The sequence below is a fragment of the Monodelphis domestica genome, chromosome 1 (genome assembly GCF_027887165.1).
Source record: "Monodelphis domestica isolate mMonDom1 chromosome 1, mMonDom1.pri, whole genome shotgun sequence".
Lineage (NCBI taxonomy): Eukaryota > Metazoa > Chordata > Mammalia > Didelphimorphia > Didelphidae > Monodelphis > Monodelphis domestica.
In genome coordinates, this window is record NC_077227.1 from 450,228,319 (window position 1) to 450,256,167 (window position 27,849).

Sequence of the window (27,849 nt, forward strand, 5' to 3'; positions counted from 1 at the left end):
TTCTTCCCAGCCTCTGAGGTTTCTTAGAGCACTGGGTCCCTGATCACAGCCACACTGCCCAGGTGTTCAGCTCTGCCCAGATAATCAAGGCGTGGTCCTCCCCTGGTGTTTGGCTCCGCGGAGATGTTCAGCGCAGCCCGCCCCAAATACAGCTCCACTGAAGAGTTGGATTCTCCAGTGAAACCGCCCTGAGACGTTTTTTCCTGGCAATCCCCAGATCCCAAGGACCCTGGAGTGCCCCCCCCCCAGACAGAGATGTTCCCCACTCACTCGTTGTCCCGGTGAGCACTCAGGTAGCTCACGCTGGTTTAGTGGGGGAGGTGGGGGGGGGGAAGGGCGGCTCAGTTCACTTTTCTGTGCAAGCTTTTCCTCCTTATTATAGTGTGGAAATGTTCAAAGCCCAGGTACCTTCGCCTCTGTGGAGTACTGGGAGTACTGGGGTGTCCTTCTGTTTCTCCAAAGGTGATTTTTATGCTCCTTTGATGTAGTCTATTTCGTTCGGTGCCGGGGAGAGGAAGCATGTGGCGTCTAGATTGCAGCCATGATTACCCGGAAGTTGCCTGTCAGTTCTGGGAGGGGGAAGGGAAGGTGGGGAAAATCATGAATCATATAAACAAGGGAAATATTCTAAATAAATAAACATAACTCATTACAGACCATCTGAAGTTATTAGTACAGAGACAAAGAACCCTGATATATTTGGTTTCAGGAGAAAAATTATTGTAAATAGGATTTATAAAAAATGAAGCAGAATCAATTTAATCCTCTCAGAAAGAATAACAACATTTTGTGATCAGATAAGAGAATTTCAGAATTCATTAAAATGAAAGTAGTGTATTCAGGGGTAATGGCAAGATGAAGTATATCATTACGTATGTCTGAGATGGAGTGGAAGAGTGCAATATGGGGAATTGATTAAGTTAAGGAATTGGGAGGTTTTGGTGTTTGAGGGAATATGACTATGGATGTTAAAGCCCCTTAGTATGAAGGTACTTGTTAGGAAGGAGAGAAAAACCATGAAGCAGAAGTTACCTTCATTGAGGAAAGAAGGGAAATCTCCTGGAGATCAGTAGACAATAATTACCAGTAATGATTGGGTGTTAAATATGGATGGTATGAACTTATATGAGGAAAGGTTACTAAGTGATATTCGTGGAGGGAGATTCTAGAAGTAGCAATAGTGATCAAGGTATCTTCCAATTTACCCACCATGGCCAGTGAGTAGAATAAAAGTGCAGTAAGTGCTGAAAAGGGTGGCCATCAAGCTGTGTCCTCATGAGACATCCTACGCTCAGTAAGTTGAAGAAGATGGAAGGAGCAGGAAAACAAAAGGTTTAAAATGAAAACTAGTTTGATCCCTACTGAGTAGACATTCCAGAGAGCACAGGTGAAAAAGGTGAGTAGCTTTAGAGTTGACTTGAGAAGAATAGGAATAAGGGAGGTGTTAGTTCAAGGCTGAGAAGAGGATTAGAACAATGGCAGCCAGGGATGCAGAATCATAGGGATGGAAAGGGAATGTTGAGGAGGCATTATGTTAATCATTGCAGAATGAGTTCAGATAAGTCATCATCCATAGTCTGGGAGTAAAGTCACTTCCTTTACACAGCAAAGTGCAACTGGAAGGGGGAAGGGGAGGTGGCCTGATGGCAGACAAGCTGACTACTACTGGGTTTGAATGGCTTAAAAGAATGACTGGAGCACAGTCCAGTGGTTGTCTAAAAACCTTCACAGGCAAGGCATTTGCAAGGCATTCTGTACAGTTTGGGTGGCCCAAAAGAATGGGGAGAGGCCCCTAGACAATCCAGCTGCCTCTTAATACCACACAGGCACTCAGTTCATACATGCCAGAGATTTTCTTGGAGTTTCTCCTTATGTATAAAATCAAATTATTCGATACATACAACTAGATGTCATATGAACAACTCAAGGAAATATTTTTGCATTCTATAAATACCTGCCATTTACTCCCATTTCTCAGTGCCTAATTGTCTTTAAATAGTGTATGTGGTTATCTTTATCTTTTCAATTTTTGTTAGTGTTACCAGACAAGTTCTAACAGAGCAGCTGGGTTTATATAATTTTTACTTTTTATAGTTCCAAGTACATCATCATGCATAGAGTTGAAGATGAGGAATAGAACTGTGATTCCCATTTGTATTGGGAACTCCAGAATGAGCAAACTCCTCTGAATATTGTTTGAAATCTCTGAAATATACAATTTTGGAGAATTGCTTAGAGTAGAATTGCCTAGTGTTGAGAGCTTAAATGACTTGCTTAGGATCACCCAGCTCATATGTGTCAGAGACAGACCTTGAATTCTAGGCATTTTTTACTCTGAAACAAGCTTTTGTTTTTCTTTTCTTTTTTAAATAATTTTAAGTTTTTCCTAATTATATGTAAAAACAATTTTAATTCATTTTTCAAAAATCTTGAGTTCTAAATTCTCCCCCTCTCATCTGTTCCCACATCTTGAAATGGCAAGTAATTTGATTTAGGTTATTCATGTACAGTCATGTAAAACATATTTCCATATTCATCATGTTATGAAAGAAAGCAGACCAAAAAAAAAACCCAAACCAAAAGCAAACAAGAAAAAGTAACCTTAAAAAGTGTCCTTTGAAACATGAGAGGACAAGCAAAACCTATATCAGACTATTCACCATCTGGGGCAAGAGGGAAAGTAGGGAGGGAGAAAATTTGAATTTTAAAATATCAAAAAACTTTTGTCAAAAACTGTTTCTACTATAAAGCAGTAATTGTCAAAACAATTAATACTGGCTAAGAAATAGAATGGTAGATTAATGAAATAGATTAGGAATAAATGCCCTTAGTAATGTAGCATTTGATAAACCCAAAGATTCCAGCTTTGGAGATAAGAACTATTTGACAAAAAGTTTTGGGGAACAGTATGGCAAAAATTAGGTGTAGATCAATATCTCACGCCCTATACCAAGATAAAATCAAAATGAGTATATTATTTAGACACAAAGAATGATATAAGTAAACTAGGGGGACATAGAATAGTTTACCTGTCAGATCTATAGAGAAAGGAAGAATTTATGATCACTCAAGTTAGAGAACATTACAAGATGTAAAATGAACAATTTTGACTATATTAAATTTAAAAGGTTTTGTACAAACAAAACCAATGTAACCAAGATTAGAAGGGAAACAACAAACTGGGAAAGATTTTGTAATTAATTTTTATGATACAGATCTAATTTCTCAAATATATAAAGAACTACGTCAAATTTTTAAGAATCCAAGTCATTCCCTCTTACAAGTGATAAAAGGATATGAATAAGCAGCTTTTGGATGAAGAAATTATTGCTACCAATAGTCCTATAAAAATGTTCCTAATACCTCTTGATTAGAGAAATGCAAATTAAAACAACTCTGAGGTACCACCTCACTCACATCTATCAGATTGGCCAATGTGACGATAAAAGAAAGTGATAAATGTCGTAGGGGATTTGGCAAAATTGGGATACATGCATTGCTGGTGGAATTGTACACTGATACAATCATTCTGGAGGGCACTCTGAAACTATACCTAAATGACTATAAAACAGTGCATACCATTTAATTCAGTAATACCACTAGTAGGTCTGTATCCCAGAGAGATAAAAAAAAAAGGTTTGTGGGGAGTACTGACTTGTACAAAAATATTTATAGCTGCTCTTTTTGTGGTGGCAAAGAATTGGAAATTAAAAGAATTTCCATCAATTGGGGAATGGCTGATTAAGTTGTGGTATATATTGGTGATGGAATACTATTGTTTTATGGGAAATGATGAATAGGATGGTTTCAGAAAGCTGGAAAGACCTACACAAACTGATGCAGTGAAATAAGCAGAACCAGGAGAACATTCTACCCAGTAACAACAATATTGTGGTATGATCTACTGTGCTAGACTTCTCTAGACTTCTCTAATCTCAGCAATATAATGATCCAGGACAATTCTGAGGGACTTATGACAAGGAATGCTGTTCCCCTTCAGGGAAAAACTGTTGGACTCAGAATGCAGATGAAAGCATACAATTTTTCACTTGTTTATTTGTGGTTTTGTTTTATATGGTTATTCACTAACAAAAATTAATAATAATAAATTAATAATAATAAGTCCTTTTGAATTGTCTTAGACCAGTATGTTGCTGAGAATTGCTGTCATTTATGATTGATCATTGTATAATATTGCTATTGCTTTGTACAATATTCTCATTCTCCTCATTTTATTTTACATCAATTCACATAAGTTTTTCCAGGTTTTTTCTGAGAACATCCTGCTTATCATTTTATATTGCAATAGTTTTTCATCACCATCACATACTACAACTGGTTCAGCTATTCCTCAATCAATGGACATCCTCATAACCTACAATTTTTTGGTTATATTTGGAGGTTTTATATATATATATATATATATATATATATATATATATATATATATATATATATATTTTATAGCCCTTTGGGTAATAGCTCCAAATCACTCTCTGGAATGGTTGAATAATTTCACAATTTCACCTACAGTGTATTAGTCTCTCAGTTTTCTCACATCTCCTCCAACATTTATCATATTAGTCAATCCAATAGGTGTGGGGTAGGAACTCAGAGGTGTTTTAATTTGCATTTCTCTATTCAATAGTGATTTAGAGCATTTTTTCATGACTATAGATAGTGTTGATTTCTTCTTCTGAAAACTGCCTGTTCATAACCTTTTCCATTTCTCAATTGGAGAATGACTTGCATTCTTACACATTTAATTTAATCCTCTATAATTTTGAGAAATAAGGCTTTTATCAGTGACATTTGCCAATAAAAATTTTTTTCATAGTTATGATTACATGTATTTCCCTCCATCCTATTTTCCCCTGTTTATCCTACCTTTTGTTCTTTTACCTTGTCCATCCTCGAAAGTGTTTTCCTTCTGAACATCCTCTCCCCCAACTTATACTCTCTTCTTTCAACCCCTTATTCCCTTCCCTAAAACAGGGTCTTTTCCTATAGGGTAAGATAGATTTCTGTGCCCAATTGAGAGTGTATGCTATTCATCCTATGAGCCAATTCCTATGAGAGTAAGGTTCCAGCACTCTACTCCCCACCTCCCACAGCTTCCCTCCACTGTAAAAATTCTTTTGAACTTCTATATAAGATAATTTTCCCCATTCTGCTACTTTTTTCTTTTTTCCTCCCAATGCATTCCTCTTAAGAGATAATATATTGTTTCTATTGATTTTGTTATTGATATGGTAAATTATGCTGATAATTTTCTTAATATTGGATCATTCCTGTATTCCTGGCATAAAACCCACCTGGTCTTAGTGTATCATCTTTATGATATGCTGATATAATCTCCTTGCTAGTATTTTATTTTAAAATGTTGCATCAATATTCTATAGTTTTCTTTCTCTGTTTTTGTTCAGTGCATTCCTCTTTCTCACACCTTAATTTTATTTTTTAAGTATCATATTCCACTCCCATCCATGCTCTGATGATGATGCTCTGATTATGATAAAGTTCTTAAGAGTTATAAGTATTATCTTCCCATGTAGGGATATAAACAAATTTAACCTTATTGAATCCCTTATGGTTTCTCTTTCCTATTTACCTTGTCATGTTTCTCTTGATTCTTGCATTTGATAATCATATTTTCTATTCAACTCTGTTAATTTTATCAGGAATGCTTGAAAGTTCTCTATTTCATTGAATAGAAATATTTTTCTTCTAAATTATACTCTTTTGCTAGATAGGTGATTAACAGTTGTAATTTTAGCTCCTTTGCCTTCTAAAATATCATATTCCAAGCCCACTTGTCCTTTAAAGTGGAAGTCACTAAATTTTGTATGATCTTGACTGTGGTTCCACAATATTTTAATTGTTTCTTGCTGGCTGTTTGAAGTTTTTCTCTTTGAACTGGGAGTCTGGAATATGATATTCCTAAGAGTTTTCATTTTGGAATCTCTTGATAATTTCTTGAAATATGATATGTAGGTTCAGGCTCTGCCTTTGATCATTAATCTCAATTAGTCTAAGAATTCTTAAATTCTGTCTCCTGGATCTATTTTCCGGGTCAGTTATTTTCCAAATAAGATATTTCACATTTTCTTCTATTTTTTCATTCTTTTTGGTTTTGTTTTTATTGTTTCTTGATGTCTTATGCAGGCATTAGCTTCTACTTGTACAGTTCTAGCTTTCAAAAATTTATTTTCTTCAGTTAACTTTTGAACCTTCTTTCCCATTTTGCCCATTCTGTTTTTTAAGGAGTTCTCTTCAATAGATTTTTGTGCCTCTTAAATTTGGCCTACTCTATTTTTTAAGGTGTTACTTCAGTATTTTTTGCGACTTCTTTACCCTTTTTCATGATTTCTTACATTGCTCTCATTTATTTTCCCTATTTCCCTTTGCCTCTCTCTTTAAAAAAAAAATACTGCCTCTTTTATTTGTTTTTTTTTTAATCCTTTTTTGAGATCTTCCAGGAATTTTTTTTGGGTCTGTGACTAATTCATATTCTTTCTTTGAAACTTTAGATGTAGCAATTATGACTTTGTTATCTCTTGACCTTGTGTTTGGATCTTCCTTGTCACTATTGTAACTTTATATGATCAGGTTCTTTTTTGTTGATTGCTCATTTTTCTTAAATTTTAACTTAAAAAAACTCTTATTTGCATCTCTCTGATTATAAGAGATTTAGAACACTATTTCATGTGCTTATTAATAGTTTTGATTTCTTTATCTGAAAACTGCCTATTCATGTCCATAGCCAATTGGAGAATGGCTTGATTTTTTGTACAATTGATTTAGCTCTTTGTAAATTTGAGTAATTAAACCTTTGTCAGAGGTTTTTGTTATGAAGATTATTTCTCAATTTGTTGCTTCCCTTCTGATTTTAGTTACATTGGTTTTGTTTGTACAAAACCTTTTTAATTTGATGTAATCAAAATTATTGATTAGCTAGCAGACTGGCTAACATGACAGCAAAGGAAAGTAATGAATGCTGGAGGGGATGTGGCAAAGTCGGGACATTAATTCATTGCTGGTGGAGTTTTGAATTGATCCAGCCATTCTGGAGGGCAATTTGGAACTGTGCCCAAAGGGCAATAAAAGACTGTCTGCCCTTTGATCCAAGCATAGCACCGCTGGGTTTTCTACCCCAAAGAGATAATAAGGAAAAAGACTTGTACAAGAATAATCATAGCTGCACTCTTTGTGGTGGCTAAAAATTGGAAAATGAGGGCATGCCCTTCAATTGGGGAATGGCTGAACAAATTGTGGTATATTTTGGTGATAGAATACTATTGTGCTGAAAGGAATAATAAAGTGGAGGAATTCCATGGAGACTGGAACAACCTCCAGGAAGTGATGCAGAGCGAAAGGAGTAGAACCAGGAAAACATTGTACACAGAGACTGATACACTGTGGTACAATCGAACTTAATGGACTTCTCCATTAGTGTCAATGCAATGTCCCTGAACAATCTGCAGGGATCTAGGAGAAAAAACACTATCCACAAGCAGAGGACAAACTGTGGGAGTAAAAAACACTGAGAAAAGGCAACTGCTTGACTACAAGAGTTGAGGGGACATGATTGAGGAGAGACTCTAAATGAGCACCCTAATGCAAATACCAACAACATGGAAATGGGTTTGGATCAAGGACACATGTGATACCTAGTGGAATCAGGCGTTGGCTATGGGGGTGGGGGGGAAGGAAAAGAAAATTATTTTTGTTTTCAATGAATAATGTTTGAAAATGACCAAATAAAATAGTGTTTAAAAGTTTAAAAAAAAAAACACTTAAGGTTTGGTTCTGCTCCAGGTGGAAGGGGCATAGACCTAAACTTCAGGTTTTTTATGCATTTGTTTTCAGAGACAGTTCTGGGGATCTATAAGTTTTTAGTTCTTTCAAGGTGGTATAATCTAAGGAGACATGTGTTTACTACTTTCCTGGCCTGTGCTCTGGAAATGTGAACCATGTTCCTCTGTGGCTAAATGTTCTAATGGGCTAGTGCTCTTCCTCACCCTGGGACCTAGGACTTCTACCTGAATCTACATATGGACAATGCAATAGCACCTTACTCAGCACCATCAAAGGGACCACTGTAATCTCCCTCTGACCAGTTGTCTAGCCCCCTTACTGTCTGTGGGCTGAGAGCTCTGGAAGCTTTTGGTGTTGATTCACTTACCCAAGGCATGCTGCTGGCTTGAGCTGGGGTTGCAAACTATGAACTGTGCTCTACTCTTACCCTATTTGATAGACCTTTCCTGCCAACTTTATGAGTTGTATTAGGCTAGAAAATTGTTTCACTCTGTCCTTTGTAAGTTCTGATGCTTCAGAATTCATTTTAAAGCATTATTTTATATTTGTTTAGAGGAGAATTTGGGAGAGCTCAGGGAGCCTCTGCCATTTCTATGCCATCTTAGCTCTAGCCCAGGGCCAGCTTTCTATGCATGATACTATACAAATGGATATTTTTTTTAATAAAACTTGTTGATGAAAAGTATCCTAAGTCTAGAGCTATGAGTTTTTTCTAAAATTCTTAAGGGGCAACACAATTTGTCCTTTCTCCTGCACATAATGAATTAAATGACGATCTTATTTTGCCGTCATGTTTCTATTACCCAAAAGCAGAAATCACTGCCTTCTAGTCTGTTCATTCTACCCTCAATCAACTAATCTCCTTAGTTGCCTTAATATAAGCTTGCCTTACATTATGAATTCATCTGAGTCCATTAATTTCCTTTAGGCTCTTACTGGAAGGTTGTATTGTTTTATTATCATTTTTCAATACTTTGTAATTTTTTTTACTTTTTAAATTTTGATTATTGCCAATTGCTATTTATTTGCAATTGGCCAAAGATACTTGCCCAATAGAGTGTAAACTTCTCAAGAGCAGGAATTGTTTCATTTTTATCTTGTATTCTTAATACCTAAGAGGGTTTTGTACATGATAAGCACTTAATAAATGCTTTTTATATGACTGACTATTGAAACATTAGCTTGCACAGATGTAGTTCAGTATAGTGGAAAAAGAACATTGTCTTGGTAGAGTACCTAGATTCAAATTTCAGTTCTTCCACTTTCTTATTTGAGTTACCTTAATTATTCTTTGGCTTCATTTTTCTTGTTTGGAAAATGAGGAAGTTCATTGAGTTGGTTCCTTGTGGTAATCTTCAACTCTAGTTCCTATATCTTATAAAGAATCATCTTGAGAATTTTTCCAGGTTGAATTTATATGTAATTTCAAGTTCTCCAAAATTTTGTGATAATTGACGTTGACATTTGAATCATGAAATCAAGGTATTCTCAAATTAAGCAACCTTTATTCTTAAATCCACTTCTCTTGTCATTATGACACACTAGAATTTCATGTCCTTTTGAGTGCAGGGTTAGCCCCAACTGTCTATCCAACTGTTGTTTGCCCAAGAATTAATTAGGTGGAAAAAGAACCTTTTAGTTGAGGAGCTTAAAGTGAGGATAGTAGCTTCTGATTGATTTATCCTGATAGTAAAGGAAATGTTTGCCTATGAATTCTTTGTAGTAAATAGATTGACTATTGCCAAGGTTTTTACTTGGGTTTTTATTGCTTCTAAAGAGGGGTTATAAAATGAGCAATAGAAATTTGGACAATAAATACATTGATTTTTGGTAGACAATTTTATTAGATGTTTGTGTTTTGACATAGTCTTTTTATTACTGTATTAGCTTTCATAAGGGATGGAAATGATATTTTTGTGGAAATTGACATTTTTTAGTAGTCTTACTAGGCAGTCATAGATTATTAGCTGAAAACAATGAGCAAAAACTATTAGATTTATTTAAACCAATAACATAAAAATTAAACATTTTAAATTTTTTGTCAAGGCACTTTGATAGAATTAACAATAATTTATAACATAGTTTTAGTTTAAAATGAGCGAAGGGTCAGAATTATTTTATAGAATAATAAAAGTTTTATAAATTAGTCTCAAAAAATAAATCTTAATGTGTTAATAGAGGATCTTGATTATTCTAAAAGATAAAGTTTATTTTCTTTTAGGTTTCAAACCATGGATTTGTGAATCTTAACTGAAGAAATCTTGATAACATAAGTATATGGATCCTTATTAATCAACATATTCTATAAATTTGCATGTCCAATGACAGGTCTGCAGGTCAGTTTTCAGTGACTAACTAGACAGTCACTATTACCAGATTTTATGCACTCCTTCCCCAATGCTTGCTGAAATTCTTTTCATTATCATTTTGAAAAAGGTATGTGTACTCCAAATAACTTCTTTTCTTATCCATCTTCAGATATTAATGTAGACCATATATATCTTTTATAATTTTTCTCTTCCTGAAACCACCTCTTTTGCCCCCCTCAATATTCCCCATTCTCTTTTGCACCTAAGCATTTATTGCTTTCTTATTGCATTTTATATGCAAAGAAATCCCCTTTATTGGCTTTCCTCTTAGACTTGACCATCCTCATTATAATCTATCCTTCTAAACTTTTTCCCCCTTATTTTTTTCCTATCAATCCCTATTCTTTAGGTTAAATTCATAATCAAATATTTCAAAAAAGTAATCTTCTATTCAAATTTCCAGATTATAGAATGTGCCCTATATTGGATCCTAAAGCTGCTTAAGACCATCTAGGCCCATGATGGCAAATCTATGGAATGCATGCCAGATGGGGCATTCAGAGCCCTCTCTTTGGGCACTCCTGTCATTGTCCCAGCAAAGAGTTCACCAGAGTTCCTTAGTAGAAAGCCAGAGAGATGCAGCATAGCTGCTCTCCTCCCCCTCTTAATGCACACCTGAGGGTATCACCCACCCCTCTAAAAGGTTTGCCATCACTTTACTTTTACAAATGAGGAAACCAAGGCCCAAATAATTTAAATACTTATACATTTCTTGGAGAATGTTAATTTCCCTTGAAGAGTCCCTTAAACAGTGACCACTGCATGAGGATTACCTTGTACATCTTAACATGTATGATCTCAAATTCCCTGTAAATACTGAGATTCTAGTATTAATACAGTTATAGTGGGTGGAAAAAGATAGTGCTGGAAAGAGCAATGGGGTGGTCTGAGTACTTAGAGCACAAAAAAGTAGTGATGAAAGGGGAATCAAATAATGAGAGAGGCATACCAACTAGTATTTATAAAGCATGAATTCCTTACTATTCTTCTCAATGTCTTAGAGAAAGGACACTGGATATGGAGTTAGAAATATCTATTTGAATTGTAGTTCTACCCCTGATTTTTCTAGTATTAATGTACTGTTCAGAAAACTAAACCATATTTGAGTTCAGAAGAGTATATGATTGAACTACTTAGGTAAGGGGGAGAGAATCCCATGTGGCAAGGAAGATCTCAAAAATCTAAATATAGCAAGTGTGTTCAACAGATTGAAAAGCCTAATTTATGGTAGAACAAAAGTTTAGTGTGAAAATGGGTCATGGTCTATCTCTTATGCTTAATTATAGGCTGGGGGTTGGAAAGGTGAAGTAGAGAAGATCCTTTGGAAAGAACAGTAGTGATATTTCTTGCTGCCTACATTTAAGGATTAGGGCCTCTGTGAACAATGACTTTTAAAGTTACATTGGGCTGAAATGATGGTAAATCTCTCCATGGTATAATCTTGGTATCTGTCAGATTGTGTCTGCTTTCTGAGAGCCAATTTCACTAAATATAGAGAACCTCTTTGTGTTTAATGCTGGATGCTTTTTGGTCATGACAACCCTGTGAAACCAGGAAAAATTCAAAATGACCCTCAGTTATATGGTCCCCTTCTACTACTGCAGTGTTTGTGGTAGAGTGCTAGAAAATGAGGTGAGGATATTAAGGTTTTAGAGCATCTATAAACCTTAACTTATCTATTGGTACACTAGGTGTAAAATCCTTTTCCTGTTACTCAGGGGAGGATGTACTATTAGAGAACCTGGATCATCTCAATTTTGACATTTTCAGTATAAATAAGCCCAAAAGACAAAAGGAAGTTAGGATCTTGTTGTAAATCCCACTTTAAATACTTTATACCTGTGACCCAAAATCAAGTACCCTTTCTTTCCTGACCAACAGTTTTCTCATTTATGATCTTATGTTAAATGGAAGAATGACTCACAAGTTCTTAGGGAGGCAACTAAAAGAGTTGGTAAATGTAGCTATATTGTGTCTTTTGTTATGCTCAGTAGAACGTAAACTCCTTTGGGAGAGGAACTGTTTTCATTTTTATCTTTGTATTTCTAGAACATAGATCAGGTCTCACACATCATAGGCAGTTAATAAATGCTTAATTTCATTGAATGATTATTATTGGAGGGACAATGAAAATAATGTCATCTTACTTTATATGCCAATCAACATCTGTTTTCAAAGCTGAGGAAGGATAGGAATCCCATGAACTTGATATAAGACCTTCCAAATTAAATATACCTACGGGCTTGTTTGGATCTTTAGTGACTTCGGTATAAAAGTGAATTCAGATGAGGATGATTAACACATATGCTGGAAGATAGGGTTTAGGAATAAAGAATGGAAAGTCAAAGCCCTTTAAATTACATAGAAAACTCCTGTTTATATATCATAAATACTTTTTTTGGAAAAAGAATTTGAAGTTGCTGGACTACAAGCAAGAACCCCCTCCCCACAATAAAGTTGATTATATTTTGACACATAAGAAATTACTAAGATAGGAGTCATTCCCAAATCTCTTGAATATATTGCATGTTAGAGCAAAAATTAAAATTGTCCTTTCCAACTCTAAATCTGTGATCTTATAATCTCTAATATAAGAATAAAAATGAGTAGAATATAACTTTTGTAATTAAAAGATTTCAATCTGACCTATTTAAGTAAGTTAATGATACCAAAAAAAAATTAAAAGTGAATCTAGGAAAATACTTTGACACTAATGTAAATTAACTGCTACAAAGAAAAGCAAAATAACCTAAACACCACTTCAGTTAACCAATGCTCGATTTTATCATGCAGAAAAATATGATAACCAAGGGCAACACTGGTTTCACATATAAACTTGTTTATAAAATCTCACAGAGAAGCATAGTAGTAGATGATAAGCATTGTTTCTTTAGAAATTTCAGAAGAAAAAAATTTTAATGAAAATTTGATGAGAGACCCAACTAAGCAAAGTCATTATCAGGGCATTTAAGTAAAAAAACTTAAAAAGAAGACAACAAACAAAAAAAATTGAATACATGTAAAGAGTTTATAACAAACATTTCATCAAGATCAATGGCATCACTACATTTGAAATTTTAATATAAAGTTGTATGGAGATGACACAATTTTGAAAGGTATATATGAAGGGAGGACAAGATGCTGAAAGGATGGAAAAATCTTGAATCTTATTGCCCCTCTCAAAGTAACAAAGAAAACATTAAAAATTTGCTGACACACATGCCTACTTCTTATTTATATAAAAATTTTCTGAGAATGATTCATATATTTATTAAATTCCAAGCACTGTGCTATGGGTTTTATAAATATCTCTTTTGATCTTTTCAACAACCCTGGGAAGTAGGTGCTATTATTATCCCCATTTTACATTTGAGGAAACTGGGGTAAGCAGAGTTAAAGTGACTTGATCAGGATCACACAGGTATTAAGTGTCTGAGGCCAGATTTGAACAGGTCTTCCTGATTCTAGGCTCATCACTCTACCACCACTGCACCATCAGGTGCCTCTAAGAAGCAATATTCCATAATAGACTTCATCTTTACTATTATATAACCATGTAGAAGATGCTAAAAATACAAGATATGTCCCTGTGCTTATTGTTTACTGTTCCCTTTTTTTGTAAAGAGCAGCTGATTTGATAGAGAAAAATGCCTCTCAGAAGCTTTACTCTAAACTACATATCTCCTGTAGATGTCAGAATTATAAAAGATTGCTCAAAATACATAACAAAGATGGCCATTTTTATTATTAAGTGAAATATAAATAAGGAAGATGTATTGCTACCAGAAGTATTTATTATTGTCATAGAGGAGATTCCAGTAGAGACTAAGTCAAACAAGTTTCCCTAAAAATGGTGAAATCTTTTGGATGGTTCTATTTCTGGATTTCCTCAAGCCCTGAAATATCATAGACCTTTCTCAGTAAGATTTATAATCAATATAAAGAATTAGACCTTTTACTAAATCTGGATCCCAAAGAGATAAAAGATAGGAAATAGGACCTATAAAGATATTTATAGCAGCTCTTTTTTTTTGTGGTGGCAAGAATGAATGAAGGAATGTCCATCAACTGGGAAATGGCTGAAGTAGTTGTAGTATATGATTGAAATGGAAAACTATTGTGCCATAAGAAATATTAATAAAAAACCTGGAAAAACTGATATTAAATGATGCAAAGTGAAGTAAGCAGGACCATGAGAACGTACCACACAGTAACAGCAATAATGTATGATGATCAACTGTGAATGACAACTATTGCCAGCAATGCAAGGGTTCAAGACAACTCCCAATAACCTCATGATGAAAAAAGCTGTCCATCAACCAGAGAAGGAACTGATAGTCTAAATGCAGATTAAAGCATAGCATTTTTTATTTTACCTCCTTCATTATTTTTCCTTGTACAATTGATATGTTTCTTCTTTCACAACATAACAAATATAGAAATATGCATTGCATAATACATGTATAACCTATATCATATTATCTCATCTTGAGAAAGGGAGAGAGAGAAAATGGATTGCAAAGTGTGAGAAAATGATTATTTAAAATTGTTTTGACATGCAAAAAAAGCATTAGACCAATTTCCTATACAAGAACCAATGTGGATGAAAAATGTCTACTGCTTAAACTTGGACGGTTTCATGGACAGCTTTTACTCTTCTGTCAATGTATCTATATCTTGGCTAGACAGTAAAAGCTACATAAGCCCAGAATTGATCCAACAAAAAAATGGCCCTACTTGATCACCTCTATAAAATGGAGAAGTTCTTATGATAACCTATTTTTTTGTTTGAATCTAGTCTAACTTTTTAAATACCATTATTACTCCAGTGATATAAGGCAGCATTATGAAATGTCAAAGAATATGAAAAAATTGAGGTTAAGGGTTACCCAAATGACAATGAAGAAGAATGTAGTAGGGATAAGAATACTATAACAGATTATAGACAAGGAAATTATATAGGGAAAACTATATAAATGATCTAATCAAAGAAATAAAGGCTAAAAAAGGAAAATGAGCTGATCAAATAGTGAGAATAAGGGACAACTAATGGACTTCCAGTGTTGTTTATATGCATCGTTAATATACTCATGAAATCAAAAGGATGCAAGAAAGGTTCCCAGCACTTTGGGAAGACAGCCTACTCCAAACTTAAAGGAAAAAACTCATGCACAGAATGGGCAGGCATGGATGGGTTGTGATCACCATCATTGAAAGGACTACCCATATGGATGAAAACATAGATCCATTAGATTATTAGAATGTCTCCAAAGTATAAAACATCAAAGTCAACTTTTGATAAATAGGTGGTGGTTGTTCTTTTCCTTTCTCATTGTGCTTCTATGATTCCATCTTCCAAATTCATGAACTCTCTAGTTAAAACCTTCCATTGTGGTGCCTATAAAAATCTTTCCTACATGCCTTGTGCTTCAAAATTACTTCTCTCTTATCTTCCAATGATCAAAACTTTTCCACCTTTCCATCAAAGCAGAAGAAAAGGAATCTGACTGATTAACCTTATTGGGAGTCAATTTAGTGTAGCAAACTCAAAGTAAGGGGCAGAATGAAGAAGTATTATACATTCTTATAAAGGATACTTGTAAACCCAAATGAATTTGAGACTAGAAGAATTTCACAGTATAGTGGGCCTCTTTGACATTCTAATGAAGCCTATGAACCTCCTCTCAGAATGATTTTAAATGCATTAAAAAAGTTAGATATAATTACAAAGGAATAGAATTTTATTGAAATATAGTTATAAAAGCATGTTGTGCTTTTTTTTAAGTTAACAGAATCCAGGTTAAGAACTTCTACCTTAGAGTATTCTCTCTGCATGTGCTACATTGTTTGGTTTCAGTTCCACCAAACAAGATGTCACTTCAAGGATAAGGATACCCATATTTCTAAATTCAGCACCAGGCTGTGTGAGATTTAAAATGGTTGAGGTCTTAAACTGTAGTGAGTTAAAATGGTGGAAGATATAAATTGTGATAGATATAAGAGAGGGTGAGTAAATTTGACCACAGAAAATATGTTTCACTACAGTGTCTTGGTTTTTAAATCAAATATAAAGTGGTCGCCAGGGAAATATTCCCAATTATTCAAATACCCAAGTCAACTGGGTTTTATAGAGAATTTTAATTAATAATATAATGAGGAATTAGAGAAAGAGTAGGAAAGGAATAATTATGAAGGGCCTCAAGCCAATATGGCCTAGACCTGAGTCTTGAGAGAGAATCAGTCAGTCAGTCTTTTAACTCACCACAAGGTCTGCCTAAACAAGGATTCTAGTGACACCAGGCCAGCTCCATCTCAGCTGACTTCACCAGAGAGAGCTCCAGCAAGACCTCCTTAGAGATTGTCCTCCAAGAGCTTCCCTTCTCCATAGCCTCTCTCAAGAGATTTTTCCCAAGCGATCCTCATCAGAGATCCTCCAAAAGGATTTCTCCAAAAGGATATCTCCTCAAGAGATTCTGCTTTTTCTTATATAGGGGTTTTTCTCCCATGTCACCTCCCCTAAGTCCCTACATCTACCAATCACTGTAGACACTTTCCAAAGGACTGCCCATCTAAATTCTTGCTAAGTCGACCAATCTCCTCAGTATGTCTGAACGAGAGAAAACACAGCTGAGTCAACTAATCTCATCAAGAGAAAACTTGCCTGACCCTTTTGGGTACCTAGCATCCCATTGTATCAATTCTAAAAACAGGCCTGGCTCAAAGAACTCCTTGCCTTATTATAAGCATGGGTCCAAGTACTTTCATTGTTTAGCAAGGAGTTTTCTCTCCTAAAGCAGTCTTAAGTATGGGTAGAGTAGGTGTCCTCCCATTTCTGATCCTGGTGAGTTCTCACATCAAAATGGGGAATGTTTCTCAGTAGGGAATTTGTTCTAATTAAGAATTCCCCAATGGGGAAATTTTTAACATTCACAAGTCTGAGAGATTTCAAGATTTATAGCTATTAACTCCTGAGTGATTTCACCTCCTTCAGCATCCTCTCTCTTTTGATTCAGGGATGGAAGGTGGAGCACTAAACTCCTCCTAGTATAGAAACTGCACTTAAATCACTTCACTTTGCATGTGCTGCCATGGCTGACTTCATCTTGTCTTAAAAAAAAAAGATAAAAGAAGGGAAGTTTTGTGCCCCGAATGGGAAGCTTGGATTTTCGGTATGGAGAGGGGGAAAGAGAGGAGAACCCTCTTCTCAAAACGGGGTTCAGGGTAGACAGCAGATGTAACAGGTTGGGTCAGAGAGAGGAAAGGGGGTTTGAAGATTTTCCTCCTAATGCCTTCCCTCCTTAGCTAAAGCTGCTCTCCCCAATTCCCTCTTGTCCCTCTTGTTCCCCCTCCACTACTCAAGACCAAAGGGTCTCCCCCTTGATCCATTCCCTCACACTCGGTTTGGGGAACAGATAACTTTTTAATGTTAATTCAATCAGATAATACAAAAGGAATACCGGGCAGAGAAGAATGGGGAAAGGAAAGTGGGGGGAAAGGGGTCCCTGTCTCTATCTAAACCCTTTTCCTCCCTCTTCAAGTTTGGGGAGGAACTCAGGCCTTGGCAGCCTGAACCCCTTGAGAGAAAGTCAGGTTGACTCACCCCTGGGCAACAAGAGCTGAGGTAAAGTCTGCTCAGGTTTCTCTTCAGAAGTCCCTTCAATTGGGAAGTGTTGGGGGGAAAGATTTCCAGTCACCAGCACGAAAAATGGGTAACCCTCAGAGAAAGTCTTTTTCCCAACTCTCCCAACTGAGAGCCTCACTGCTCTCCAAGCCAGTCTTCTATCCTCAGGATTCCCCTCCTGGGGCCCCTCACCCATCCAGGAGATCAATTTCACATACTCTTCAGTCTGGTACTTTTTCTCTAGTGCCACCCTCTGTCACAATCTACAGGAAACAAGATGCCTCTCCCTCCCATTATATTCCCCTCCTTCTTACCTTCTTTTGGTTCCCCCTTTAGATTGCAAGCTCCTTGAAGGCAAGCACTTCTTTCTTTTTATTTTATAATATCCCCAATGCTTAGTTCAGTGCCTGGAACATAATAGGTGCTTGACAAATGTTTATTGGATTGGATTGTTATGTTTGTACAAAACCTTTTAAATTTAATATAATCAAATTTTCACACAGCTATTTAGAGCTCAGCTATCTTTTAAGTACAATACCCAAGTTTAGAAACCAAGTTTTCTGGTTGCTTCTCTATTGCTTTCTATGCTATTGGGTTGTATTATGACAAAGTCAAATGAAGAAAGATATTTTAGGGTTAGAAAAGCCTTACAGATTCTTCTAAATCACACCACACAGGTTTATTCCTATTTAAGATTTATAATTTTTTTTGTGATACTTTATTAGAGCTACAAACATTTTTAATTGAAAACTATTAGAGTTTTACCAAAACATAAAAATTTCAACATTGCCTCATAAAAAATAAGTTTATTTTCTTTTTTTATTATACAAGTATAATATGATGAGTAATATTCAATCTTAACAACCATTAATTTTGTAGCTATTTGCAAAAGGCACTATCTAGACATTGAAGATACAAAAGCAAAATTTAAAAAAGTCCCTGCTTTCAAGGAATTTGCATTTCATTTCATACAATATATAAATACACATATTTATATACACACGCGCGTGCATGTGCGATAACTTGAGGAGGAGAGGGCACAGACCACCCAGCAAATGAGGAAAGGAGATGACCCTGAAGTTTATTGTTGTTATTCAGCTGTTTCAGTCATGTTTAAATTTTTGTTAACTCTACTTGGGCTTTTCTTGGCAAAGATACTGGAGTTGTAGTGGTTTACCATTTTCTTCTCTGAATCATTTTATGATAAGAAACTAGGACAAATAGGATTAAGTGACTTACCCAGGGTCACATATAGCTATAAATATATCAGATCAGATTTGAACTCAGGCCTGGCACTTTTAAGTACCGTGTCACTAGTTCTAAATTTAAAACACCAAAAAAGAATATTTTCATATACATAGCAGAATACAAAAAAAGAGGATTTTGTATTGAAACTTGTACTGAATCTTTATTTCATAATTGCTTGCTTTTTAAAAAAGAATGTTATGATTCTACATCTTTCAGAATTCTTGTGCTTATCTGTGCTTCTTTCTGAATGAATTTCCTACCATTAAAATGGTCCCTTTTTTTCCTAGCTTCTCTTTTGTTACTCCTTTAGCCTCCTGCCCTAATTAAAAATCAAAATTAAGAAGTTCATATAATAAATAAGTATTTATGTTGCTTTCTGCACCTTCCATTTATCACTTCTCTGTCAGGTTATGGATAGCATACTTCATCATAGGACCTCAGCAGAAATATTCAGTCATTCACAAGTAAAAGCCAGTGGAATTGCGTATATCAGCTACTGGAGGGGAGGGGTGAAAGGAAGAGGGAGGGAAAGAACATGAATCCTGTAACCATGGGAAAATATTCTGAATTAATTAAATGGAAATTTTCAATTCAGTAATAATAATAAAAAGAAATATTCAGTCATTAAATCAGGGTTCTTAAGCCTTTCAAAATTGTTTTTCTTTGCAATGTTTTAGTCCTTAAATAAATCATTCTTCTGATTCTGCTCACTTCCTTTTCTTTTTCTATCCAGGTTCTCTGAAATCATTGCTTGTTGTCAAAAATATTATATTAAATTGATATACTAATTTGTTCAGTAGTTCCCCAGTTGTCTAAGAGACAATCTAAGGTGCCCTGTTAGGTTATAGTTCTTTGCTTTTCCATTTTTGTTCTTTTAATTCCTACTTCAGGATCAGGAAGTTAGTTTGCTTTTGACATTTCCTCATTGTTATTATTGACCCTCATAATTCTCCTCCTTATCTCCAATGTTTTTCCTGTTGAGTTTGTATATATATATATGTTCAACCCTCTTTTGTTTTATATGAGTGAGGTTCAACTGATGTCTGGTCCCCCAAACCATTCGTCCATGTTTGTATTCTTCTCTTGGACCCCAAATGGTGAATTCTACCCTTCTTTTCTCCTTTCTTCACTATTGTATTCTTCCTTTTGCCCTCCCTTTTCTATTTATTCTTCAAACCTTCAGAACAGAATCATTCCATCTTTGGTTTTATTCAACTCTTTCAATAACCTATGAAGACATTTAAGCTCCAAAAGAACACTTTCTCCTCCCTCCATTAGAATGTTAGCACACCACCATCATATGATTCCTTCCAGTTGCTTCAAAAATTAACCTTTCTAGCTTTCTCTGGACTCTTATGCTTATTGTATTTCAGAGTTCTCATTTTTCCTCTGTTCTTTTCAGCAGAATACTTTGATAGTCCTTTATCCCATTAGGAAATAGGTAGCCTAGTAAATAGAGTACTGGACCTGAAATTAGGAAGACCTAAAATTCAAATCTGATTTCAAATACTTAATAGCTGTATGACCCTGGGCTAGTCACTTAACTTCTTTCTGCCACTGTTTCCTCAACTGTCAAATGGGGATAATAATAATAATATCCATAGAGGTATTGTAAAAATCAAATTAAATAATTTTTGTAAAGCACTTAGCCTTGTGCTTGGTACACAGATGTTTAATAGACTCCTGTTCCCTTTTCTTTATTAAAGATCTGTTTCAAATTTTAAAAAAATAATATTGTAAGATGGTAACTACTTTTGCTGGGGGTAAGTCATTTTTAGTTATAAGACTTTGTTTTTTGCCTTTGGGAATGTTGTATTCTAAGAAGGTTTTCTGTAATCTGAATTATAGTTCCTTGGTACTTGAACTGTTTATCTTTATGCTTGCAGTATTTTTCCTTTGATAGGGCAATGCTAAATTTTGGCTGTGATACTCCTGGGACTTTTTAGATTTCTTTCAGGAGATGATCAGTAGATTTTTGCTATTCACCTTATCCTCTGCTTCTAATAGATCTGGACAGTTTTCATTTATAAATTCTTGAAATGTAGTATTCAGGGTTTATTTGTTTTAATTATAATTTTCAGGGAGTCTAATAATTCTTCAGTTATTTCTCAAATTATTCTCTAGGTCAGTTGCTTTTGATTTTAGATATATTACATTGTCTTCTGTGTTTTCCCCCAAAATCTAAATTTGTTCTAATATTTCTTGCTGTTTTATGTAATCACAGCTTTCTGCTTTGGTCTGTTTTAACTTTTAAGGATGCCATATCTTGAGAAATATTTCCTATTATCTCTTCTAAACTAACTATTCCTTTTCCTTCCTTTCCTGAAGAACTTTTACTTCATTTTTTTCTTCTTTGGGAAGATCTCTAGATTTGCAAAGATTGTAATACCAGTTGGTTAGATGTGTTTTTTTTTTTTTTAATTTTTCTCTCCAATTCTTGTTCTCACATCATGGCTTTGTGACAGGGCCAAACTTGCTCTGGGCCCCTGGATTCCTGTACTGACCTTCCTTTCCCAGAGTTAGGACCACTCAGATCTTCAAGATCCACTGTGAGCTCTTCGGTCATAGTATTAGGATCCATAGAATTCCAGTATATAAACTATCCTAGTCTGATTTTTGTGGCACCATGTTGATCACTGCCTACTGCTGCTCCTTGGAGCTTCCTCAAACGATTCCTCCAAATTTTCTTCTTCAAAAGACAGAGCCTTACAAGTTATACTTTTCTATTCTCTGGTTGCGCCGGGAATCTACCATGCAAAGGCACTATTTTTGGTAACAAAATTACCCTCTTTTTTTATTACCCATTGACTTTTTGTGCAATTCTGAAGTGGAAGACATCACACACCTTAGTTTCTTATTGAATTTCTTGGTCATTTCATTTTGGTGCAAACTTCAGTGAGTTCCCAGAGAAGGTATGTGGGAGCTATGTAGTCTGTTTCCCATTCAGATAGTTGTTTCCTCATTTTTGAATCTTGAAGGAAGCTAAGATTTCTAAGAATTGGAAGTAAGGAGGGAGTCTAGAAGAGACAGCCAGAATAAAGACACAGAAGCAAAAGATATGTGCCAAATCCAGGTAGAAGCAAATCAAGCTTGTTTAAGTAGTCCTGTTTGGCTATAACAAAGTCTGTGTGGAAAGGAAGAAGAAAGATGAGATTCAGTAAACTCAAAAAAAGTAATTTGGAGCCAAGGTGTGAAAGATTTTAAATATTGTACTGAAGAGCTTATATTCTCCTCCCCCTAAATAAATCCCTCTTTCTAATTTTTCTTTTATAGTCAAATGATATTCCTAATTACCTCATCTCACAACTTTGGTGTCATCTTCAGCCCCTCACTTGTCCCCACCCCAAATATCCAATCTTTTGTTAAGTTTTGCCATCTTTACAGGTAGAACATATCTCATATATGTCCCTTTCTCTCTACTCACATAATATCCAGTCTGGTGTAGGACTTCAATACTTCATGCCTTGACTATTATTGTAAGGAAGAGAGGATTTGAGCATATTCTAGAATCTTTTCTCTGCATCTCTCTGCAGACCCATCTCATATGCTTAAATCCTTTCTTCCTTTTACAACTCTATTGAAGAACGTTCTGATTTGTCTTCCTATTTCAAGCCTCTCCCCATTCCAATATGTCCTCAACTCATATGCCAAAATGATTTTCCTAAAATACAGGTCTGATTATCTCCTCTCTACTCAGAAAGCTCCTGTGGTTCCTTATTATCTCCAGAATCAAATAGAAAATACTGTTTGTCATGTCAAGCCCTTCACAACATGTTCCTTTCCAACTTTTCCATTCTTTTTATTCATTGTTTTTCCCTTCATACTCTGTGATTCATTGACACTGGCCCACTTGACTTTCCTCTATCTTCTGACAAATTTTTTTTACTGACTGTCTTCAGTATCTTTAATATTCTTCTTTGTCACCTCTGTTTTCTGACTTCCTTGACTTCTTTTAGGATTCACCACAAATCTCACTTTCTGCAGAAGGCTTTTCCCTTCATTTTTATTTCTATTTTATTCCTATTCTTCCCTCCATCCTGAGGAGGTGGGAGGATTTTTATCTGACATTACTTTCCCTTTATTTTGTAAATATCTTTGTACATGTAGTTGCTTTTCACATTGAAGGAAGAAGCAAGTGGTTTTTGTATTTTGCCTTTCTTTGTGTCCTTCACACTTAGCATATTGCCTGGTACATGGCAACCATTTACTAAATGCTTATTCACTGACTGAAGGTTTTTGAGCATGGAAGTGACATGGCTATAACTGTGTTTTAAGTAGATTATTCCAAAAGTTGTGTAAAGTAGATGTTAGAGGAGGAAGAGACCTGAAACTGAGATTCTTATTAGGAGATTGTGGCTATTGCCTATAAGGTTAGTAATGAGGGAATGACTGAGGATGTCATTTGTATCTCTTTCTTAGATGAGAAAGGAGTGGAGCAAGTGGTATTGCAGAGTTAGAAATTAGAGGGGTTTGACAGCTGATCCAAGTTTTCAAATCTGAGTGACTATAAGAATGGTGGTACCTTTCATAGAGAAAAGGTAGGACTAGGTAGTAAGATATTGAGTAGTAAAGATGAATAAGCTAAAGTTCAAATGAAGGAAGTAGTTAACAGCTAAAGATATGATACTCTGAAAATTAGCATGAAGGGCATTTGTTGAGAAAAAAACAAAACAAAACATTAATGCCATTGATTTGGAAATAGTATGAGATAGACTGGATTCTTTTCTATGAGACTTAAGGGGGAAGCCAAGAGGAGAAGAGAAAGAGTGAAAAGAACAAAAAATAAAGTTTTTACTTGGTACTAAAATAAATAAATCTAGAACTAATACCTGTGCATACAATCACAAATGAAACCTGAAAATTCATGAAATATCATGCCCAAAGAACTTTTTTTTTTGCCAAAAATCAAATTGGATGTGTTTCATCTATTTGTGGTATGCAAATGAAGGCTTCTCTGGACCATGCCAATGTTACTTCATTAGTGATTTCTATAAGCAGTCCAAATTTAGTTAGGATCTAGCTATCCAATGTTTACTTTCTGATATAAAATTTTTGTGTTATTAGCAATAGGTTAATTTAACACGATTATTCCAAAATTTTCATTGTAAATTCGGTGACTGATTCTATAAGACTTACAGAGTAATTACTCTTTACAAATCTCATGCAAAACAATAGGTTGCTTTTTTGTTTTTATTTTTTTACAACTTAGAAAACCAAGCTAGTGAAGTCAGATAATTAGCCAAGAGCAGCAGAGGAAGTGATCTTTTGAACTGGAACTGAAATAATGAAGTTTAATGTTATAATAATAGTGGGATACGTTAGTGATATATTTTATATGAAAATATTTCCTAAAATGTTGAAAGAAATTCGCGGGATTCAGCACCTAGCACACAGTGCTTCTGCCACATAGGTGACTTAATAATCATTTTTTGTTAAATTGGCTGTTGTCAGAGAGCATTTATAATTTATTGCCACAATAAACACCTTTTAAGAAAACAAAACTATATTTAAAAAGCTTAACACTAAACTTTATTTAGTGCATAGTGTAAAGTTACACAAGTAATATGAATTTGTTGTGATTTGTTTATTATGACAATGAATTTATTGATAATTTTCAAATCCAGGGATTTAATATAAATTAAAAAAAATTAAAACCTGGTTAAAAGCCTTTTATAGATAATTCTTTTTTATGACAAATTAAGCTGAAATCTCAATTTACATTTGTGAACTTAAATGTGGATACCTGAATTAATGATTTAAAAAAATTTAAGTCTAATACATTTTAAAAAGAAGAACCTATACAACTTTTTTCTCTGATTTTTTTTTTCCAGAGGAGGTTTAACTTTTTATGTGACCATTTCCTGGACCAATCTCTTGACCTTTTGATTATCCTAAAGCATTTTTATACCATAAATATGTTTATATCTTCTTTGCCAGAAATTACACATATCTATGTATACATTTGGCCATATATATACATATTTCATATGTATGTGTGTATGTATGTATATATATATACATGTACATATATAGCATGTTAAGCCATATCATAGTTTTAAGTTTTGTAGTTTTTTTATTGGCAGTATTTTCTTGAACATTTTTTTAAATACTTTACCAAAGGATTGAATTGGCAGAGTAAGAGTTAACAACCCAGCCACATGTAGGGAAGAGCAGTCCATTGGGGGTTAAATTGCAGAGTCTAATGGAATAATAACTGGTAGCACCATCTGCTGGCCTACTTCTGCAGAAGGAGTCAGTATTTTTAACGACATCTCTAATATTCATGCTGATGCATTTTGATGCTTTGTGCATTCATTTCTTTCTGTGCTTTGTTGGAATCTGGCTATCTGCTTACAGCTTTTGTGGAAACAGCTCTTTAGGAGAGGTTGACGGTCTTTGTCATACCTGAGTAGGCTAAACAGTGGATATATACTTGTCAAGGAAGAAATATGTTGGTAAATCACAATGTGTGTTTGTGGAGGGTTGTTCATATCTTGGTTGCAGCTTGCTAAATAGGCCATTTAGGAATCTTCTTTCAATGCTTTTCTCTTGAGCACTGCCTGGGGTGGTGAAAAAGCAGAGGGCAAGCCTTTGTCTGACGCCAAAAATGTCTTCAGTGAAGAGGCCAAGAGGAAGGGTAAGTGAAAGCCTGAATGAGTGGGAGGAGGAGGGGTTCTTTGGGCTAAAAGGCTAATGGGATTGAATAACCTTCCTTATTACTGGCTGCTGCTGCTGCGGGAGTCGTACTGCATCGCCATCTTGAGCTTGTTGCTGTTTTCTCGAGTCTTGGTTATTTGTTATAGCCTGTAGGCCTTAAGGTGGCATTTAGTGAGTGAGCCTAAACCCTGCCTCCTTTCCAAGTGCTGCAGCACTGCTGTGAAGCCTTTGATGAGGCACGTATAGAAAATGTATCCAGTGAAGTATACTGGATTTTGCCTGAAAATGTGTTTGGAAATTCCTGGTGGTTTTTCCCTTTGCTGTAGTCAGAGGCATGTTTACCGGTGAGAAAATGGCAAAATTGTTATCTGTTCCGTATTTGTTTGTGTGCATGTGTGTTTGAAGAAGAAATTCTTTCCTTTCCTTTTTTAAAAATTTGCCTTGTATTTACATTCTTTGATATTTCAAGAAACATTAGTAACTTTAATATAAACTACTAGAATTTATTTTTCTTTACAATTGTTTGATAAGAAAAAAATCAACAGATAAACTCATAGAAGAATTAAAAGTTTCTCAATTTTATGTAAGGTACTGTATATATTTATTAACTGATATTTGATGAGATAAAAATATACAAATGATTCCAGATTGTGTTTGCTTATAAAGAGATTTTTTTAAATTCATTAATAAATTTTATAGTTAACAATTCTAAATTTAGATAATTTACACACTTATATTAGTTTTGTAGTCTACATGTTCAAAAAGGAGGGGAAAGAGTTTTATTCCAAATGCACAAAAATATTTACAAGATTAAGATTTTACTGAGGTAGCCAAGAATGCTATGAAAATTTCAATGAATCTGTTCCATTTAGTTGTTGGCCTTTTTTCTCTTTCTTTCTTTCTTTCTCTCTCTCTCTCTCTGTCTCATTCTTTCTTTCTTTCTTTCATTCTTCTTTTTTTTTTGATATGTAATCAATACTCCATTAAAAGCCACATTTCTGTTTGTTTTGAACCTATAGTACTTTTTGGTAAAACAAAATATTTATTTTCTAAGATTTGTTTATTTCACTTGAATATTTGCTTATGTAATCGAACTTAACTATGTAAGCAGAATTTTCTAGTTCCAAATGTTTATGGGCATGACTTTAGTATACTTCATAATCTTCTGTAAAATATATTTTGGTTTTTTTTCAGCCTCCTTCCTCCAAAAAGACTGATGGTTCTGGTATGTATGCAAAGTTACAGAATACCCAGGTGAGAGCCATGTCTGAGAAGAAGCAGAAAAGAAAGGTGGAATCAGAAAGCAAGCAAGAAAAGGCTAATCGTATTATATCAGAGGCAATAGCGAAAGCAAAGGAACGAGGAGAACGAAACATTCCTCGAGTAATGAGCCCTGAAAACTTTCCCAGTGTTTCAGCTGAAGGAAAAGAAGAAAAGAAAGGTAGAAGAATGAAGTCTAAGCCAAAAGACAAGGAAAGCAAGAAAACAAAAACTTGTTCTTCAACCAAGTTAAAAGAGAAGACAAAAATTGGGTAAGTAGGTTAAGATTTAAGCTCAAATCAATAAATTTTGCCAAAGTAGACTAGTTTAATGATATGAAAACACTTCTTATCCTGAACTAGTCCTCTATTTCTGCTTAGCAAGTTATTGCTATATTTATTTACCCCTACTTTTAATAAAACTATAATTCTTAGTCACTAGATATAAACAAAGGAATGCTTTTAGAAGTCATAATATGTATTTGAAGGTTCAGGAATGTACTAAATGATTTCTCCAAAACCCCAATTTTCTAATCTTTTGTTATTTTACCTAATTATTACCTATTTTTTTTACCTAATATTACCTATTAAGCAAATAGAAGTTTTGACTTTGAAACATTATAGTTTATTGTAGAAAACACAAGCAAAAAAAAAAGCCTTATTATTGTACCATACTAAACTCACTTTCTGTAAAATACCTACAATTAAAATACAGTTTAGGATTTCTTCCCAGTGTAGGTATTTTACTGGTTACATTATAGTTTAGAAACAAGACAATAAAATGCATTCTTAAGGAGTTCACATTAATTAGTAGTTCTTCACATTCATACTAACCTTCAGATTGTTTCTTAAGTGTAAAAAATGGGAAATAATTCCT

At 34.7% G+C, this 27,849-nt stretch overlaps 1 protein-coding gene across 24 annotated transcripts in view; it reads left to right on the forward strand.

Annotated features, from left to right (window-relative positions):
• The window catches only part of CHD9 (chromodomain helicase DNA binding protein 9), a 301,099-nt gene that overhangs the window by 151,894 nt on the left and 121,356 nt on the right, over positions 1-27,849 (forward strand). For 19 of the 24 annotated variants that reach the window (XM_056812307.1, XM_056812296.1, XM_056812293.1 and 16 more), the window contains one exon: positions 26,908-27,245. In XM_056812307.1, the coding sequence (XP_056668285.1) occupies positions 26,908-27,245 (338 nt within the window). Of the gene's footprint in view, positions 1-25,090; positions 25,694-26,907; positions 27,246-27,849 lie in introns of those variants that run through there. The other 5 variants (XM_056812309.1, XM_056812310.1, XM_056812311.1 and 2 more) reach the window with 3 other exon arrangements.